The sequence below is a fragment of the Caretta caretta genome, chromosome 2 (genome assembly GCF_965140235.1).
Source record: "Caretta caretta isolate rCarCar2 chromosome 2, rCarCar1.hap1, whole genome shotgun sequence".
Lineage (NCBI taxonomy): Eukaryota > Metazoa > Chordata > Testudines > Cheloniidae > Caretta > Caretta caretta.
Window position 1 is genome coordinate 242,606,942 of NC_134207.1, and position 19,567 is coordinate 242,626,508.

Here is a 19,567-nt window from a genome sequence, read left to right on the forward strand (position 1 = left end):
TAACAACACTCAGCAGAGTGCACAAGGGGGGGACATGAACGTCGTCGTCAGAGGCACAGAACCTCTCTGACCCAGGACCACCAAAGCAGGAAAGGCTGAGTTCCTGCCGGGTCAGGGTGAAAGGAGGGAAGATCGAGCTTTGGCCCAGGGCCCGATTGAGAGAGGAAAGATCGAGCTCCTGCTGGGGCTGGGTCCAGGTAGAGGGAGTGAAGATTGAGCTCCTCCTGAGACCAGGTGGGGAGCAGGGGCAGTGAGCTCCTCCCAAGCTGGTTGTAGAGGGGGGGCAGTGAGTTCCTGGGGGGCATGTGCCCCCCAAAATAGGACAAATTTAAATTCCTGAGCACACCCCTGAAAACACACCATACACCCACCCTAAGGGGGCATCAACACAGAAAACATTCATTAATGTTTGCCTACAGTTGGGAACTCCAGAGGACACTGCTACTTGCAGGGCTCAGGCCAACAACTGGGGTGTGCATTTGGCAATGCTATATTTCCATTGAATAGATGCAAAGTCAGTCAGTAGTACAGCTGGGAGTAAAACACAAGTACACATATTTCTCCTTTAGCCACTTGACCATACTCCTTCCCGAAGCTATTTTGGGTTATTTACAGAAGCTTAAGGTGTATTTTAAAAGAGCTGCACCACAATTCCAACTAGTGAGACTGCAGCTTACTTTAAAATGTTATTCCCACATACTTGATACAGACAACTCTTACAGATAAATCCTTTAGAAAAAAATCCTAATAGAAAAAAACAAACTTTTCTAGAGGCTTTTTTAAAATCAATTTTATGAAAAAAATTATATTTTGCTTAAAATTTTACATGATAGTTCAAAAAAATCAATGGAAAAATATTCTCTGTTGATTTACACAAAGTTTTTAAAAGGTATTTCTTCTTTTAAAAAAAGCCATTCCATTTTTACAGAAATCTATGTGCTTTATTAATATTGAATTCTACATGAGTTTTCCACAAGGGAATCTCTATATTATATATCAGATGTCTAAGTAAGATGAAGTATAACCCTTGTGCAAACTATTTTGAGTTAAGTAATATTCCCAACATCTTCCCTGCACACAGATTAGGAGGACGACTGTAAATTAAATAAATAAATGGGGGGGGGGGAGAGAATGCTGGTGGCTCCTGGGGAGGGTATATTAATTACCATCTTTCTAGTTTTTTGTTTTTTTGTTTTTTTTTGTGTTATAACTTAAGACTAAGCCAACACCCAAAAAAAGGAGAGCCCCCAAATTTTTACTATTTATAATATAATAGTGCACAGAGACCCCAGTAGGATCATGGCCACATTGTGCTAATTGCTGTACAAACACAAAGATAAATGTAGTTCCTGCCTCACTGAGTTTACAGTCTTGAACACAACACTCCCAGTTTTGAAATAAACAAAATAAAAGACTTTTCCTGACGGTTTATAAAAAGAGGATTTTACTATATGCATCACCAGGTGTTTCAGCTGAAGGGTGGTAAGAGTAACATACCTGCATTCCCAGATTTGGGGGAGAGTGCACCTACTGCTGTTTATAGTTCCTTTTTACCCCTTTCATCTTCATTATATAAATCAAAACTGGCAAACTGGAAACTACACACACAGCAACTTAACTTGAAGATTTTGCTGTAATTTTCTGTGTTTATGCAATTTAAAACTGGAGAGAGACAAAAAGAGCTTATTGCTGTTTAAAGCCGCCTATATCCAATTTATTAAAATGGAGAGGTTTATTTGCTTGCATGCACCAAACATTTACCCAGATTCTGAACTTTAATCAGCTTTTGATCAGGACAGATAATGAATCATATTCCCAACAGCAGTAACGGATAACAGAAGCTGGCATCCTCGTAAATTAAGATGAAATGTGCAGAGGCAATGAGAGTTTTTACTTACTTGCACGAAGAACTGAAGGTGTGACCTCAATTTCACTTGTTGCTTGATAAGGCTGAAAGGCTGACACAGAGTTGGAGCCAAGTTCACTGCCAAAAATCTCTGGACTTTGAGTGCCCGTCGAGCTAGCGCTGGTGCCATCGCCACCATGATGTGGATCTTGTTCATCAAATATGGCTACGAGCTGTGAAAGCCAATGTAATCTATTGTTAAAAAGACAGCAACATAAATGTGCCATTGTAAATCAGCACTACATTATCCCTTCTTTAACCACCTAAATAGGTGAGGGCCAAGTCACTCCATGGGTTGTCCTCGTACCTACCAATGGCAAGTCCACCAGGAATGTGGTACGGTCAAACAGGCTCAGTGCCAAATAACACACCCCATAAAATGAGCAGGACTGGGGTGAGAAAGGACAGGCTGACCAGGATGGAGTCACATCTGTAAAAAAAAAAAGGTTCCTTTCTCTGGCAACCCCCTGGGAGATGCCTTTGGCCCTATCTTGCAGTGAATAAATCAGCATCACCTCTTGTAGATGCAAAGGGGCACAATTTGTACTCTCCTGTACCCAGAGGGTGGAATGTGCCCTGAAAGTATAATGGTAAGTAACAACAGACAGCATTATTAAATAAATGTGTCTGACGAGAAAGTATACACATCAAGAAATGCTAGTGTATGTAATGAAGGATATGGAATGTATGGAGCCATCCTAAAATGTTTTAATTGTTATTAAATACTGCACATTATGTATTTTAATACAATATGAGTTGTGTGCATCTCCAGCAGAATTTCATTAACCAACTCCCCAGAGATACTTCTGTCTTTGCACGAAGGAGGATTTCCAAAGGTTGGCATAAAAAATAAAAACAGTTGCATTTAGAGTTTGATAAAGATTTATACAAGTCACTTTAATTAAAGGGAGACAAATTCCCTAAATCTATTCTCACTGCAACACAGAGAAAAAAATTATATATTTAAATGAGTGTTAGATATTTTTCCGTAAGAAATACATGCCAACATTTATTTGGAATGAAAATTATCTATCCAGTTTTGTCAGCTTCAGTGAACCATTTTAAAAACAAAAGGCAGGTTCCATATGAACTCAAGTTTAAAGCTGAGAACTTCAAGGAGGAAGATTATGTTGTTTACCAGTACTCTCGTGCAACTCTAAACTGCTTTGTAATGCAACATCTAACAAGCACTTCCAAGAAAGTATTGCCTCCGACTGTCCAAGCTAGAGGTTGAAGGGACACAGACAACATAAAATCAGATTTCTCTTTGAAAATTGTTTACCTACTATTATTCTAAGACCTAAAATTACCACAATCAAAAGAGATTATAAAAAATATATATTTTCTTTAGTTTTTCCGGTTTGTTTTATTTGTGAATGGACATCATTTGCACAGTTAGTTTCATTGTTGTTTGTGTGGTACCTTGATAAAACAGGGGCAAGAAAAATACTTACAGACATTAGAATATGTGATTTTGAAACCAGAAAACTTGGGATCTCAAGATATCTGAAACAACTTTTAACACTTTTTTTTTAAATGACTAGATTTAAAGGTTGTCAATGTCCCTTTAACCGTTGCAGAGGAAGAAAATCTCTCAGGCACATCCAATGCGCCCCTCACTATAGTATCTAGCGTCATGGGCAAAAGAGTAAGAATGATGTGGTGGGTAGAAGCTCAGTACTTTTTCCAGGTGAATTTGAAAGGCAGGGACCAAAATAAGAACAGAACTGTGATAGCAGACAACTAATATATTTCTCTTTCTCAATTCATGAAATCACACACAAAATATGTCTTCCCTTCACACCAAAGGTATATGAAGGCTGCAGAGAGGTTTCCTCTTCAAATTATTACTAGGACTGTCAATTAATCACAGTTAACTCACATGATTAACACAAAAAAAGTAATCCTGATTAAGCACAGTTTTAATCGCAAACAGTAGAATACCAATTGAAATTTATTAAATATTTTTGGACGTTTTTCTGTATTTTTAAATATATCGGTTTCAATTACAACACAGAATACAAGGTGTACAGTGCTCACTTTATATTTTTATTACAAATATTTGCACTGTAAAAATGATAAAAGAAATTGTATTTTTCAATTCACCTCCCACAAGTACTGTAGTGCGATCTACCGTGAAAGTGCAACTTCAAAAAGAAATTTTTTTTTACATTACTTTGTTTTTGAGTTCAGTTATGTATATCTTTACAGCCTACAAGTCCATCCAGTCCTACTTCTTGTTCAGCCAATCACTAAGAGAAACAAGTCTGTTTACATTTACAGGAAATAATGCTGGCCCCTTCTTATTTACAATATCACCTGAAAGTGGGAAGACGTATTTGCATGGTACTTTTGTAGCTGGCATTGCAAGGTATTTATGTGCCAGATATGCTAAACATTCATATGCCCCTTCATGCTTTGGCCACCATTCCAGAGGACATGCTTCCATGCTGATGATGCTCATTAAAAAAATAATGCTATAATCACTTAGTGACTGAACTCCTTGGGGGAGAATTGTAGGTCTCCTGCTCTTTTTTACCCACATTCTGCCATACATTTCATGTTATAGCAGTCTCGGATGATGACCCAGCATATGTTGTTCGTTTTAAGAACACTTTCACAGCAGATTCGATAAAACGCAAAGATACCAGTGTGAAATTTCTAAAGATAACTACAGCACTTGACCCAAGGTTTAAGAATCTGAAGTGCCTTCTAAAATCTGAGCGGGATGAGGTGTGGAGCATGCTTTCAGAAGTCTTAAAAGAGCAACAATCTGATGTGGAAACTACAGAACCTGAACCAACAAAAAGGAAAATCAACCTTCTGCAGGTGGCACCTGACTCAGATGATGAAAATGAACATGCATCAGTCTGCAGTGCTTTAGATCGTTATCAAGCAGAACCCATCATCAGCATGGATACATGTCCTCTGGAATGGTGGTTGAAGCATGAACGGACATATGAATCTTTAGCGTTTCTGGCACGCAAATATCTGTTGCATAAATTCTTGCGATGCCAGCTACAACAGTGCCATGTGAACCCCTGTTCTCACTTTCAGGTGACATTGTAAACAATTAACGGGCAGTATTATGTCCTGCAAATGTAAACAAACTTGTTGAGCGATTGGCTGAACAAGTAGGAGGACTGATTGGACTTGTAGTCTCTAAAGATTTACATTGTTTTGTTTTTGAACGCTGGTTTTTTTGTACATAATGCTATGTTTGGAAGTTCAACTTTCCTGATAAAGAGATTGCACTGCAGTACTTTTATTAGTGAACTGAAAAATACTATTTCTTTTGGTTTTTATAGTGCAAATATTTGTAATTAGAAATAAATAGAAAGTGAGCACTGTACACTTTGTATTCTCTGTTGTAACTGAAATCAATATATTTGAAAATGTAGAAAACATTCAAAAATATTTAAATAAGTGGTATTCTATTATTGTTTACCAGTGTAATTAATCATGATTAATGTTTTAAATCATGCAAATAATCACGATTAATTTTTAATTGCTTCACAGCCCTAATTATTACTAAGACTTCAGTGTCTTCATAAATATACCAAAAGCACATTTTTGGTACTCTGTGAAGCATCATAACTAATGGAAACTGATACTTGTAAGCACGTTTTGTGATTTTTATCCTCAATGTTATTTACTTATTTTTAGCTGATACACGAATTTACAAAATTCAGTAATTCACAATGGCTCAACCTGGGAGTGTAAATTTGCAGGCTTCTATTGACTATGACACTGAGGAGTGGGAAGAATAGTCTTACAGCATCAGGACATGAAAAATACATTTAAAAATTTCTCGAAGGGACACAAACTGTTTTTTCCCCTACAGAATGTGTATAAAACTGTGTCCCAAAATTACATTTTGTTCCTTTGAAGCTAGCTGACAAATGTTCTTCGATTTCTGGCATAATAATACCTTTTACTGTAAGTTGCCTCCAGGTATCTCTGTATTCCAACTAGTCAGTCTGTAACCTAAAGACTATACTAACTGTACAAGCCCTGAAAATTAGCATTTCCCATTTCAAGTTTCCCCTTTGGTCCCTGCACATCTCAGCAGTTATTCACCAATTCTGACAGCACCAAACTTCCTTCATAAGTTTTCAATTCCATCGAAAAACACATCGAGTTATAACATTTCTACACATGACTGGGAAAAAAATATAAGCCATATTCCAGTTCTGAGATCCTGATAACTTCATTTTCTTATTCTACAGTAATGGTTTGTGGTTCAACACATCAGGCTTACCCTGCTGCAGCATTTTGTACATTTACTGTAGAACACATTAGTAATTTTATAAGATCATCATCAATATCATGCTCTCTAATGATAGTCTAGAAAGTCTTCAGCTCCGGGGGACTTGCAATGAGTGGATTCAGACCTTCCAAAACTGGTGTTAGGGCAATGGTGAGGTTGTAGGAGCACAGAGTAGAAGAGATGTGCTCCGTTAAACCAATGAGCTCCTCTTACATTTGTCCACTCCTGAGCCACTGTTTTTGCATGAAAAACACTCTTGACAAACAACCAGCTCAATGTTATCTTCGAGAAAGCTGTACCATTCATCAGACTTCACACACCTAGGGCTTCAGGACCTATTCATTAAGGATGGAGAAACCATTTTTGTGCCCATGAATCCCCGGTATGCACAACAATAATTTAACCTGTGTTCTCTGGGAACCCATGCTTTCATTACATGTTTATATATATATTAGATGTACAGATGTCCTGCAAGAAGCAGCCTAGGATGCCAGCTACACTTTGAGGCCAAACATGCATTATTCATCTGACACAGCATCTGGGAAAGATTACAAGACCAGCTTTTATCAGCCTTATCTACAATGGTAAAAGTGTGGAATCATGACAGGCTTTTACTGTCCAGCAGAAAAAAGAAGATGGAGAATGAAGAGGAGCTTCTTTTCTTAGACATCACCACCTAGGAACATGCTTCAAAATTCTGTTGAATAAATTCTGAGAAGACATCATCATTAACTTTTCTAAGAAAGAATTTAACAGAATTGGCTAATAATTTTGGAGGGCGCAGGCTGTTAACAAAACACTGTGCAATAACTTTCTGGAGCTTTTTGGGGCCAATGGCAACTTCTGATAGTTCAACATCAGGGCGACCATCTCTCTGTTGGACTTCCAGTTCTGGACCATATTGCTCCTCTAACTCTGAGAAAAAGATCATGCAAGCAGCTTGTCCTTATGGCTGGAGCCCCACGAGCCTGAGTCAGCTTGCATGGGTCAACTACAGGTTTTTCTTTGCAGTGTAGACATACCCTTAGGCTCCTTTGTAAACCCCAGCCCACAGGTGGGACATTACAACCAGGCAGAGAGCTCAAAAGTTCTTCCCCAGGTCTTCCTGATTCCCTCAGAGGTGAAGAGCGAAGTTCCTGATTAGTGGCATGAATTAGATCTAATCACCCAGGGTTTGCAGGGCACAGTGACTGAACTCTTGGACCACTCTATCAATGAACTGATAAACTGACAGACAGGAATGAAATCTGGCATCAAGAAACCACTGGGTTATCACCATCTCTAATTTAGCTAAGTGACAGTCTTAACTCAGGTTGACGTGTGTATTGCAAATTACACTATGGAAACAGCAATAGGTAAATTTTAAATATTAAGCCAGATCCTCAGCTGGTGTAAACTAGCATTGCTCCATTAAAGTCAAAGGCACATCTCCAACTTACAGCAGCTAAGAATCTGGCTCACAGTTTGTGCCTATGTCGGTGTGCATATATATTTGTTTCAACTGTTGTCTTATTAACAGCACGTTTGAATCTAGATCCAAATATTCTAAAATCAGATTGTATCATGAACAAATCTTTCAATTCCAGTAACAGAAATATTCTGCTGGTCAAATAACTATAGATTTTTTTAAACTAAAACCTAAGAGCTAAATACAGAAATCCAAGTAATTTAATGTTGAATTACAGACAATGTAATATTTTAGAAAAGCAAGGTGTTGGCACATATATAATTGGATTCCATGTAATGTGCAAAAAGCATTTAAATAAAGATCATCAAATTTTAAAAATAGCTATCAGAGTTCAGTACACAGTGAAGGCCTAATTGGTGAGGAAAATTAAAAGGATGGGCTATTCTGCCCATCGTTCCCTTTTAAGGTCCTCAAAAGAAAAGACTTCTGGGAGAAAAAAGCCAGAAAAAAGAAGATGTCTGCCAACAACCACTGCAGTGAGCTTCACCATCCTGGCTGCCATCCCCACCATCTTCTGGGACACAGAATCTACTGTGATTCCATCAGGCCTTTATCACCCTAATCCTCAGAGATGCCAGACTGGCACAAAGAGAGAGATCCAGATGACATTGCCACCTTCACCTGCTTTTGTTAAATCCTGACCATCACCTTATTTTTCCCTCTATCTTATCCCTCTCCTTTTTTCTTATGTCGACTAAGAGTCTGGCTTAGCCAGCCATGAGGATATATTTTGCAATACTTCTGTAAACCTATGACCAGAAAGGCAGAAAAAAAAATGCCCTAAATAGCCCGATATTAATACAAGTTTGCCAGGTCCCAAAGAGGCTAATAAAACCATGTGCTGGTCCTGTTTTTCCACAACAGTGAGATTGCAAGTGAAAGTCAACACAGAAACAGAAGCTGCATTTTCTGCCTTTGTTGTTCTTTTCTTTCCCTTTGTGAGTGTGCGTGTCATTATAAAACAGGACTGGACGGTAACAACCACCACAGCTTCAGCCTATTTCAACTAACCTCTTCTTCTCTCCAAAAGGGCAATTATTACCATCTAAGAGACTGTCAAACAACGAGAGAGAAGGTGGGTGAGGCAATCTTTTAATGGACCAACTTCTGCTGGAGAGATAGATGTGCTTTCAAGTTTACACAGTGATAACATGTCACATTTCAAATGCTTTGCTTCCCTATTTTCTGTATCTTTAATAAAAATATTTTTAATGATGTGTTTGCCATGAAATTAACCAAGCTAAGGTCTCTGTCTACCAAACCATGAACCTTATTTAACGCTGTTTAATGTTGGACACGGGCATGGTCACGTTAACACCATTGGGACTCTTTCAGAGCATATATTCTATTGAAATTTATGTAACACAACTCATGTTAGTTGCTTATCTACTATGACCAGTAAGTCCCCTTCAGAATCACTGCTTTCCAGGATAAAGTCCCCCATTCTTCATTCACTGTTTCTAGATTATAACTTGTCGTTTGGCTGTATTAAAATGCATTTCGTTTGAATTGGCCGAGCATACCAAGCAATCCAAATCTCTGTACGACAACCCATTCTCTTCATTATTTACTATCCTGTCAATCTTTGTGTCATCCACAAGTTTTATCAGCAATTATTTTATTGTTACTTCCAGATCATTGATAAAAACTGTTGAATTGTGTCGGACCTAATACCAATCCCTATGGAACCCCACTAGAAACACCCCATTCAATGATTATTCCCCTCACATAACTATTTTTTGAGATAAGCAACTTTTAATCCATTTAACATGTGCTTTATTAATACAGTGTAGTGGTAATATTTTAATTACAACGTTGGAAGAACTAAGTCAAATGCCATGTTACCTTTAAACAACCAAATTTCTCACCAAAGAATGCAATCAGGTTTCTCTGACAAGACCTATATTCCTTACGACCATGTTGACTGATATTATTAATATTCCTGTTTTTTAATTCTTATCAATTAAGTCCCATATCAGCTTTTCCATTATTTTGCCCAGGACTAAAGTCAAGCTAACTATAGTTGCCTGGATCATCTCACTTGCCCCCCCCCCTTTTTTTTTTTTAAATTGGCACATTAGCCCTCTGTCTTCTGGAAATTTCCTGGTATTAAATTTCAAAATGTATTAAAAATGATCATCAGCAGGACAGAGATCTCCTCTTCCTTTAGCACTGCTAGGCAAAGTTACCTAAGTCTTCTGATTTTAAAATGTTTGTCCCTAGAAGATATAGATTAATGTCTTCCTCAGTTGCTAATGGACTGAAAAGTACTTCAACATCCTCAAGTGATACAAGCATATCATTCTTTCTTACCACATAAGGAATTACTTAACTTCTGAACCAAGATGGGCTTTTTGCTAAAGTTGTCCTCTTAACTGTATTTTTTGGTCCATCTTACAAATTTTTTTTAAAGAGTTTCCAATTACCATTCCCATGTTTCTGTCTACATTTTTCCACCCAGTCAATTTTTCTCATCATAGATTATCAGGGTTGGAAGGGACCTCAGGAGGTCATCTAGTCCAACTCCCTGCTCAAAGCAGGACGAATCCCCAATTTTTGCTCCAGATCCCTAAATGGCCCCCTCAAGGATTGAACTCACAACCCTGGGTTTAGCAGGCCAATGCTCAACCACTGGGCTATCCCTCCAGTTTCCTCAGCTTTTGGAAATTAGCCCTTTTGAAGCACCAAGCACCAGATATTTCTGGTTGGATTGTCCTCTGTTTGTCTGTATTAAATGTAATCAAGTCATGATCGCGAATCCCTAGGCAACCATCAACTTTCAGTGCAGTGATTAATTCATCTTTATTCATCACAATGAGGTCTAAAATAGAGCTCTCATGTTGGGTACAATACCTTTTGTTTTAGAAAATTACCATCTATAGTTCGGGGGGTGGGGAGGTGTGCACGCGCACATGTGCCTTTTTTTAAGAAACACCAATGATTTACTTCTGCTGCATGAGATCTCCAGCATGTCTCTTCCAAACTGAAGTCCTCCACACCACCACCCATTCTTCCCACACTTTACAGATAGGTGCTTAAAGAGTAACTCATGCTGTTCTCTGATCTGATTCGGTGACCTATAACCAACCCACCACCATCAGTAACCCCCTCCCAACCAGGCTATTTAGTTATCATATTAATCCATAGGTATGCAAGATCCTGTGGTTCTGAATTAGCAATAACTCTAAAACAAGTAATGTTGTCTCTAATGTATAGTGCCACCCCCCAACTCTTATACTCACTCTGCCTTTCCTAGATAGGTTATAACCAGTGACTTTAACATTCCAATCATGCAAATCTCCCACCAGGTTTCAGTAATGCCATTTATATCATACTACTTCTTGTTGATGAAAATTTCCAATTTCTCTTGATTGTTACCCAGACTCCTAGCATTGGTATATAAACAACTTTAAAACTTCTCTTCACATATTTTGCCACATTGGCTCAATTTGTTCACATTTGACTTCTTAGCACCATCTCCTGGCACTGCTAGTTTAATGCTATCTCGCTGATCCAGCTAGTCTCCAACCAAGAAGATTAGCCACCTACAAGTGCGATGCAAGCCATCCTGTTTGTACAGCCCCTCTTCCACTGGAATGTGTCCCAGTGTTCCATGAAAGCAAAACCTGCAGCTTTACAACAGATGCACAGCCAATGGCTCCCCTCCAGTATTTCTACCATGTACCTTCTGTCGCTCATGGACCAGAAGGATTTCTGTGAAGATAACTTGGGCTTGCCTCTTCTTCAGTTCTCTTTCTAAAGACTTCTATAAACTGTGTGGTTTCACATGATGCCATGTCATTGGTTTCAATATGTATTATCACTTCACAGGCAACTTCATAATCCCATCCAACCTTTCAGTAATATCCTGCATTTTTGTTGGGTTGAATGCCTCCTCATTCTCTTTGGCCTCTTGCTCCCAATCGCCAGTTGCTCTTTTAGTTTCTACTCTCTCTCTCTCATTGTTTCTCTCTCCCCTTGTGGGGTCTGCAGTAACAATCTCCAAATCTGTTTGCCCAAGAAGTCTTCATCTTCTCAGATGCTATACAGCATTGAAACTTGCACTTATAAACCATATATCTTCTCCAGTATAGCCACCAGCTTGCATTTCATTTACCAGAAATATCTTCCGTCTTCCTGCAGAAAGGTAAACAGCGCATCTAAGGCAGGTCACAGCAGTTGTTCCCTCATCATCCATATCCGCTGTCTGGTATAGAGCCATACCTAAATGGAACTCCCTCAAAAATTCCTGTTTACCCACTCAAGAGTTCACCTAGCATCTACGTCTTGCTGGTTAGCTCTATCCCCTCAATGACAGGGAGGAATTACTCACTCAGATATTAATCAAACATACATGTATTAATACAGTACTGTTTTCAATATCTTGATAATGTCAGCATTCTTTAAAGACAGAGGAAACCAACAGGGAAAGCTAGAACCTCTGAAAGATACACTGACAAGCACAAAAATGCCATGAGTCCAAGAACACAAGTTTCTGAGACCGCTTGAGAGTTATGCAGTGTCCTCAACTCCCAGTGGAGACAGTGGAAAGTGGCAGTGCCCAACACCTTTCAGCTTGTGTTCATCACCTGCTGGGATTTATGCTTATTTATGCTTAGATCCAGGGGAAACTTTGGACCTTGGAGAGAGAGATTTTGATCCTGTCCCATATCAGATTCTGAAATCTAAAGGATCCTGTGAAAAGTATTCATCCAAACCAGGAACATTTTAATGAGTAATTTCCTTAAAAATCACTGACAAAGAGCTGCTGCAAGGACTATCTAATAAGCAATAAGCAAACCTCTCTTTCTGCATGTGCCTCCTAGCTACTTGCCTGATCTACTAATGTGGGAGAGTTCAATGACTGAGAGCCTTGATATATACCCGTTGTAGTACGTGTGCAGAAAGCCTGAGGGGAAAAAAGCTGTAGACGTATGACAGCAGATCCACATAAGAGGATCACTGGCATTCTTTCCTAATGAGACACCTTTTTCAGACAGTTATGCAGTTGTAAGCAAGCCTCTACTATGAGTCGGAAAAGCAATCCCTTCACTGCGTGTATGAATTACCTAGTCTGACTGGAATAGGAGAGAAACAGATTTCTGTAATTATTTAAATGAGAATAGGGTAGAATTGGTGATACTGTGTAAGCAAAGCATTCTTCATACCATGAAAAAGTTTCTAAGATACTGGTCTAAAAAGTACCTATTTAATAGGATAAAATATTAATTACAACTATTGGTACTTCAAATATCAAAAATCAAATTAAAATTTGAGGATAATCAAGTTTTGCATTATCTGTGAATGACAAATGTACAATGAATAGGAGCAATATGAAATTTAGGTGTGTGTTTAATGAGATAGTAACCAATTATTATTTAGACACTAAGAAAAGTTACTATAAAATCAATTTGTAAGCTTTCTGATGACTGAACTGACTTTAATGGTACAGTGACAGTCCTAAATACTTAATCATTCTTTGAGTCTCCTCCGTGCTTCGTTAAAAACCCATTCAAATATAACTACTGTTTCAATGGACTGGTAAGAGTAAAAATACAGCAAAAAAAAAAGTGACATTTTAGCCAATGATGCTTTATTGCCCATAAACCTAAAAAATTAATCAAATGGCAAAAAGCAGAAGCATCTAAGAGACATTCTAGGTAATATTTATACTACATACATACACACAACTAAAGAGAAGCCTAATACTTTGAAAGGAAAGGCTCAATTTAAATTTCAAACAAATTACTATACACAAAAAAAAAAAAGCACTTAGTAACTTCAACAAAGAATCAGCTTTTACCTATCCTATTTCCTCAATGTCAAGTTTCCATGAAGTCACAAAGACCATGCTGGATAACACTGAAAATGCCATTGTAATGCAATGCTAATCCCAACACTATTTCACATATTTTAAATTGAATTCTTAGAGTTCAAATGAAAGTTTGGACAATGCAAAATATAGAGTATGAGAATCATATTTTAAAGTCCAACTTCTCCCATTAGATGGTCACTTCATATTAGTATTTTTGTGCATTACATATAAGAAATTTAAATAAAGTGGTACTCAAAAACTATGATGCACATTAATTCTCCAAAAGGAAAACCCTTTGGAGGTCTAACTATAAGTCATTCCTACTCCTACTGGCTAGATACACAAATGCCCTCTGAAGATACAAATAACTTTGTCTACTAGCCTTTGTGATTCACTTGCAAATCTGTATCTCATCTTATTCTCAGGGGCCTCACTACTTTGCAAATTGTCAGAGTAAGACCCTTAGGCCCTTTGTATTATTTTAAATCTCAGAACATGAGTTTAAAGTAAAATATGTTTAATATTAGATTTAGCATTGCTTTTGATATTTATGTGGATATTTATTTCTTCTAGTGTATTTCATTAGGACAAATTAGAGGAGCACTATCAAAACACAATCTACTCTGCTTCCAAAATCAGAGTTAAAAGTAGTTTCAGGTACCATACTTGCCTCTAAATCCTCCAGTCAGTTTTGTGGATTTAAAACCATATTTTCTGGATTTTTACAATGTTTTTCCCTTCCCAGGTCCTCTGTGAAGGACTAAAACCAACAGATAAAAAAGATGCAAAAGTAAAACTGCAAAAAGAGAGAAAAGTTTTTTTTTTTAAATCACTCCTCTCTTTCCATTTTAGTTTGCCTTAGATGTTACTTGTAACAATAAATTTGGAGAGAAGTTTGCTCTTTAATTAATGATGTCCCTTTAAATGGAATCAAAAGGTTAAATTCCATAGCACTTGATGCATGGTGCTCCCACTGAAAAGAGTGGGAATTCATTGCACCAAATGGCTAGAGTTCTGCGTTCAAAGCTCCAATGCTAATGTTATGATTTTAATTGGTGGGAGTTCTTGTTGGATCTCACTTTGGAAACAAACAGAGTATAATGCTATACTTGTTATTTTCCTCATCTTCATCAAATACAAACGAGTCTGTGACTAAAGCTACTCATTTTGTAAAAGCAGCCCCCTTTGTTTGAGACTCAGGACATACTTTGAAGAATAACCATATTATGCAACACACAACAGTGTGTGACCAATTAATTTTTAAAAAGAGAAAGAGAACAAACATCTTGGTTCTAGAGAGGCACTGGGAGAGAGATACAATATATGATGAGGGAGCTTTGCTTGGAAAGACAAACAGGTACACTTCCAAACTGTGTGAATAACCAGATTTCATCTCTCTCACACTTGCTCCCTTAGCACAAACGAAAGTATGTAATCCACACTGGGGGCAAAGCTGTTAATATCACTTTGCAAGCAATGTACATCTTTTGAGTGCTCCATAAAATGCTGTCTCCTTTTAAGAGGGCAGGCTTCTAAAAGGGGCCCTGATAGCTGAATAGAGGAGAGTGGAGAACAGCGAATGTGGGTGTGAGGTGACTCTCTACAGGTCAGCAGCTTTTCAAGTAAAAAATGTGGGTCACACAGAAGCTCTGTATTTTACCTTTGACATGGGTCGCCAGTTAAGCAGTGACGCTATGCAGTAAGTAATTCAGACAGTGGGGTTATTAGAGGGGCTGGTGTCATACTGCAAGATATATTGTTCAAATAAAGATATATTAAATCTAACAGTTGTCTCATCTGTCATTTTGAGCTGCAGCCCTTAAACACAAAGAGAAAATGGCTATTGCAGCCTCCCAAGTACAAAGGCTATTAATTCTTCTATATTACTGGATTAAAACAACATTAAAAATCTAAGATTTTAATTTGAGCCAAAGTACAAAAAGTATCCAGCTAACTAAAAGCACAAGCCAACATTTGCAACATATTGAAGTTCAAGGAAATAGATTTTGTAAAATATAACTACTAATTTTATAGAGAGTATGCTGTTCAGTTTAATTTGCATGCAAAAGCCAGGAGAATGTGATTAAAAATACCCATCTAGAGACAGAGATGAAAAACTTCAAACATTTTCTGATTCCTTTCTGTTCCACTCATTAATTTCAATACCTCACTACAACAAAGGAATAGATAACACTTGTCCTTGACATTAGCTTAAATTATCTTTGGTGTGCAATACAATACCTCTTAAATTAAACTTATTTTAAATCAACTGCCAAGGTTGATTCACAAGGTAAAACACGATCATAAAATTCTGTCTAACTACCCTTTGCCTTTATTATAACCTACTTAGCATCTTTTCTCTATTAAAAAAAAGTTCTGAAAGTAAAGGCTGCCATATTTTTAAGCCAAATAATTCAGTGTTTGACATCGCAAGGTGCTCATAAACTATAAAGATGTTTATTTTCTGCCTTTTCAAACAAAAAAACCCATCAAGTCAACAACTAAATTCAAGATTCTATGCATAATGTCACAGAAATAATTAAGACACAAAACAATAGGCAGAGGTCCATGCCATCCTTTTTGTTTAAATGGTACTTTAACAAAGCTTAAATGTAAACATCTGTGATTAAATAATCACAAGCAGACATTTTATAACTGTTCATTCACCTTTGTTTTAAGAGATATTAAGAGTGAAAGCACATGCAACCTAATTTTGAATATTCATTAGCTATATACTTGTACAATAAATCACAAAATATAACTCCATTTGGACACATGATCACATTTCAGTTCACACCCCAGCTATACACCACTGGTACGCTGCAGAGGAGGGATACAGAGGTATACTATTCGGGGCAGTTCCCAGAGCCATCTTAGCTGACTCAGCCGCAATTCTTCCAGGAACACATGCCTAATGAGGGACTGTGACACCCTTTAACAAGGTACACCCATCATCACACCTCCCATATATGGAAAGGGATATGTCCACTGCTACAGCCTCACCCCCTCGCCCTCCCTACCCGCTCCGAGATTTCGAGGACTGACACTGCACTCTACATTCCTTGTGCTCTGAATGGTTGGTGCACGGCTATGCAAGGACATAAGGGAAAGGCTCCTCCTTGTACACCCACTCAGTCTGAGTGCATATTGTATATAATGATAAGGAAGAGGACTTATTTCCAATAAAAAGGCATTAAATACAAATTTTCAAAAATGCTGAAGTGACCCAGAAGCCGCAATCCCACTGACTTTCAATGCAAGTTGGGACTTGTCTACACTACTATGTGGGGTCGATTTAAGATACACAACTTCAGCTACATGAACAGAGTAGCTGAAGTCGACGTACTTAGATCTATTTACCGCGGTGTCTTCACTGTGCTAAGTTGACAGCTGACGCTCCCCCGTCAACGGCACTTATGCTTCTCATTCTGGTGGAGTACCGGAGCCAACGGGAGAGTGCTCAGCGGTTGATTTATCGTGTCTATATCGACCCCCGCTGGATTGATCGCTGCCCACCGATCTGGCGGGTAGTGTAGACAAGCCCTCAGGCTTCTAAGCGTAAAAAAAAAATCACTTTTCGAAATGGGACTTAGGAACCTAAGTTGTTCAGGTATTCAGGCACCTAAAGATGAAGATAGGCTTCTAGTGGGATTTTCAGCACCTAGGCACCCAAATCCCATTGCAAACAACAGGAAATAAGTGTCTAGGTGCTTCTGAAAATCCCACCAGGTGCCTATCAGCATCTTTTGGTGCCTACACATCTTTAAAAATCTGGCCCTTACACGCCATGGAAGTAAGTAACATTGTCAGGAATGTACCAACAGGAAGGATTGGAGAGGACAACTGAAGAACACAGGTGTCATAAATATAAAGGGAAGGGTAAACCCCTTTGAAATCCTTCCTGGCCAGGGGAAAGCTCCTCTTACCTGTAAAGGGTTAAGAAGCTAAAGGTAACCTCGCTGGCACCTGACCAAAATGACCAATGAGGAGACAAGATACTTTCAAAAGCTGGGAGGAGGGAGAGAAACAAAGGGTCTGTGGGTCTGTCTATATGCTGGTCTTTACCGGGGATAGACCAGGAATGGAGTCTTAGAACTTTTAGTAAGTAATCTAGCTAGGTATGCGTTAGATTATGATTTCTTTAAATGGCTGAGAAAAGAATTGTGCTGAATAGAATAACTATTTCTGTCTGTGTATCTTTTTTGTAACTTAAAGTTTTGCCTAGAGGGGTTCTCTATGTTTTTGAATCTAATTACCCTGTAAGATATCTACCATCCTGATTTTACAGGGGGGATTTCTTTATTTCTATTTACTTCTATTTTTATTAAAAGTCTTCTTGTAAGAAAACTGAATGCTTTTTCATTGTTCTCAGATCCAAGGGTTTGGGTCGGTGGTCACCTATGCAAATTGGTGAGGCTTTTTATCCAACATTTCCCAGGAAAGGAGGGGTGCAAGTGTTGGGAGGATTGTTCATTGTTCTTAAGATCCAAGGGTCTGGGTCTGTAGTCACCTAGGCAAATTGGTGAGGCTTTTTACCAAACCTTGTCCAGGAAGTGGGGTGCAAGGTTTTGGGAAGTATTCTGGGGGGAAGGACGCATCCAAACAGCTCTTCCCCAGTAACCAGTATTAGTTTGGTGGTGGTAGCGGCCAGTCCAAGGACAACGGGTGGAATATTTTGTACCTTGGGGAAGTTTTGACCTAAGCTGGTAAAGATAAGCTTAGGAGGTTTTTCATGCAGGTCCCCACATCTGTACCCTAGAGTTCAGAGTGGGGGAGGAACCTTGACAACAGGACACAGCTGATTATAAATAGGCGTATAGCACACTAAATGGTCACTTGAAGTTAAGTTAGCAAAAGATTTTCCCCCTTATACACAGAACTGAACTGAAAATGGAATCTACACTATTTTCCAGATAATACTAAGCATTAGAACTTTATTCTCAGTTGTTTTGTACTGAGCCAATCACTCCATTGCTACATACAAAACATCAGAAATTTATTAGAACACTTTATGCGTAATTTTATAGACAGTGGGTAACATTTTCAAAAGCTCCTGACAGCAGCACAAATCCCACTGACTCTCATTCTGAACCTAAGCTCCATTTTCAAAGCTGTCTGCTTCAGCTCTTAAGTACCTACATCACTTTTAAAAAACATTTTGTCATAAATGTAAAGGGAAGGGTAAACCCCTTCAAAATCCCTCCTGGCCAGAGGAAAAATCCTCTCACCTGTAAAGGGTTAAGAAGCTAAAGGTAACCTCGCTGGCACCTGACCAAAATGACCAATGAGAAGACAAGATACTTTCAAAAGCTGGGAGGAGGGAGAGAAACAAAGGGTCTCTGTCTGTTGGTATGCTGCTTTGCCGGGGATAGAACAGGAATGGAGTCTTAGAACTTTAGTAAGTAATCTAGCTAGGTATGCGTTAGATTATGATTTCTTTAAATGGCTGAGAAAACAATTGTGCTGAATAGAACGACTATTTCTGTCTGTGTGTCTTTTTTGTAACTTAAGGTTTTGCCTAGAGGGATTCTCTATGTTTTGAATCTAATTACCCTGTAAGGTACCTACCATCCTGATTTTACAGGGGTGATTCCTTTACTCCTATTTACTTCTATTTCTATTAAAAATCTTCTTGTAAGAAAACTGAATGCTTTTTCATTGTTCTCAGATCCAAGGGTTTGGGACTGTGGTCACCTATGCAAATTGGTGAGGATTTTTACCAAACCTTTCCCAGGAAGTGGGGTGCAAGGGTTGGGAGGATTTTGGGGGGAAAGATGTGTCCAAACTATGTTTCCCAGTAAACCCAGTTAGAGTTTGGTGGTGGCAGTGGTTATTCCAAGGACAAAGGATAAAATTAATTTGTACCTTGGGGAAGTTTTAACCTAAGCTGGTGAAAGTAAGCTTAGGAGGTTTTCATGCAGGTCCCCACATCTGCACCCTAGCGTTCAGAGTGGGGGAGGAACCTTGACAAGGGGCTTTTGAAAGTATTACCCAAAAAGCAGATTTCCTTTTATGAAAAAAGCTAAAACCAAAAGAAAAATACATTTTACATGAAAAATAATTTGATAGTTAATTTGGGAACATTCTAGCCCTGATAGTCTTTGAGCT

The 19,567-nt window shown here is 38.4% G+C and overlaps 1 protein-coding gene across 10 annotated transcripts in view; it reads right to left on the bottom strand.

The window, feature by feature from the left end:
* PARD3 (par-3 family cell polarity regulator) overlaps positions 1-19,567 on the bottom strand; it is a 666,051-nt gene that overhangs the window by 426,830 nt on the left and 219,654 nt on the right. For all 10 annotated transcript variants that reach the window (XM_048837722.2, XM_048837719.2, XM_048837721.2 and 7 more), the window contains exon 3: positions 1,899-2,079. In XM_048837722.2, the coding sequence (XP_048693679.1) occupies positions 1,899-2,079 (181 nt within the window). The remainder of the gene's footprint in view (positions 1-1,898; positions 2,080-19,567) is intronic.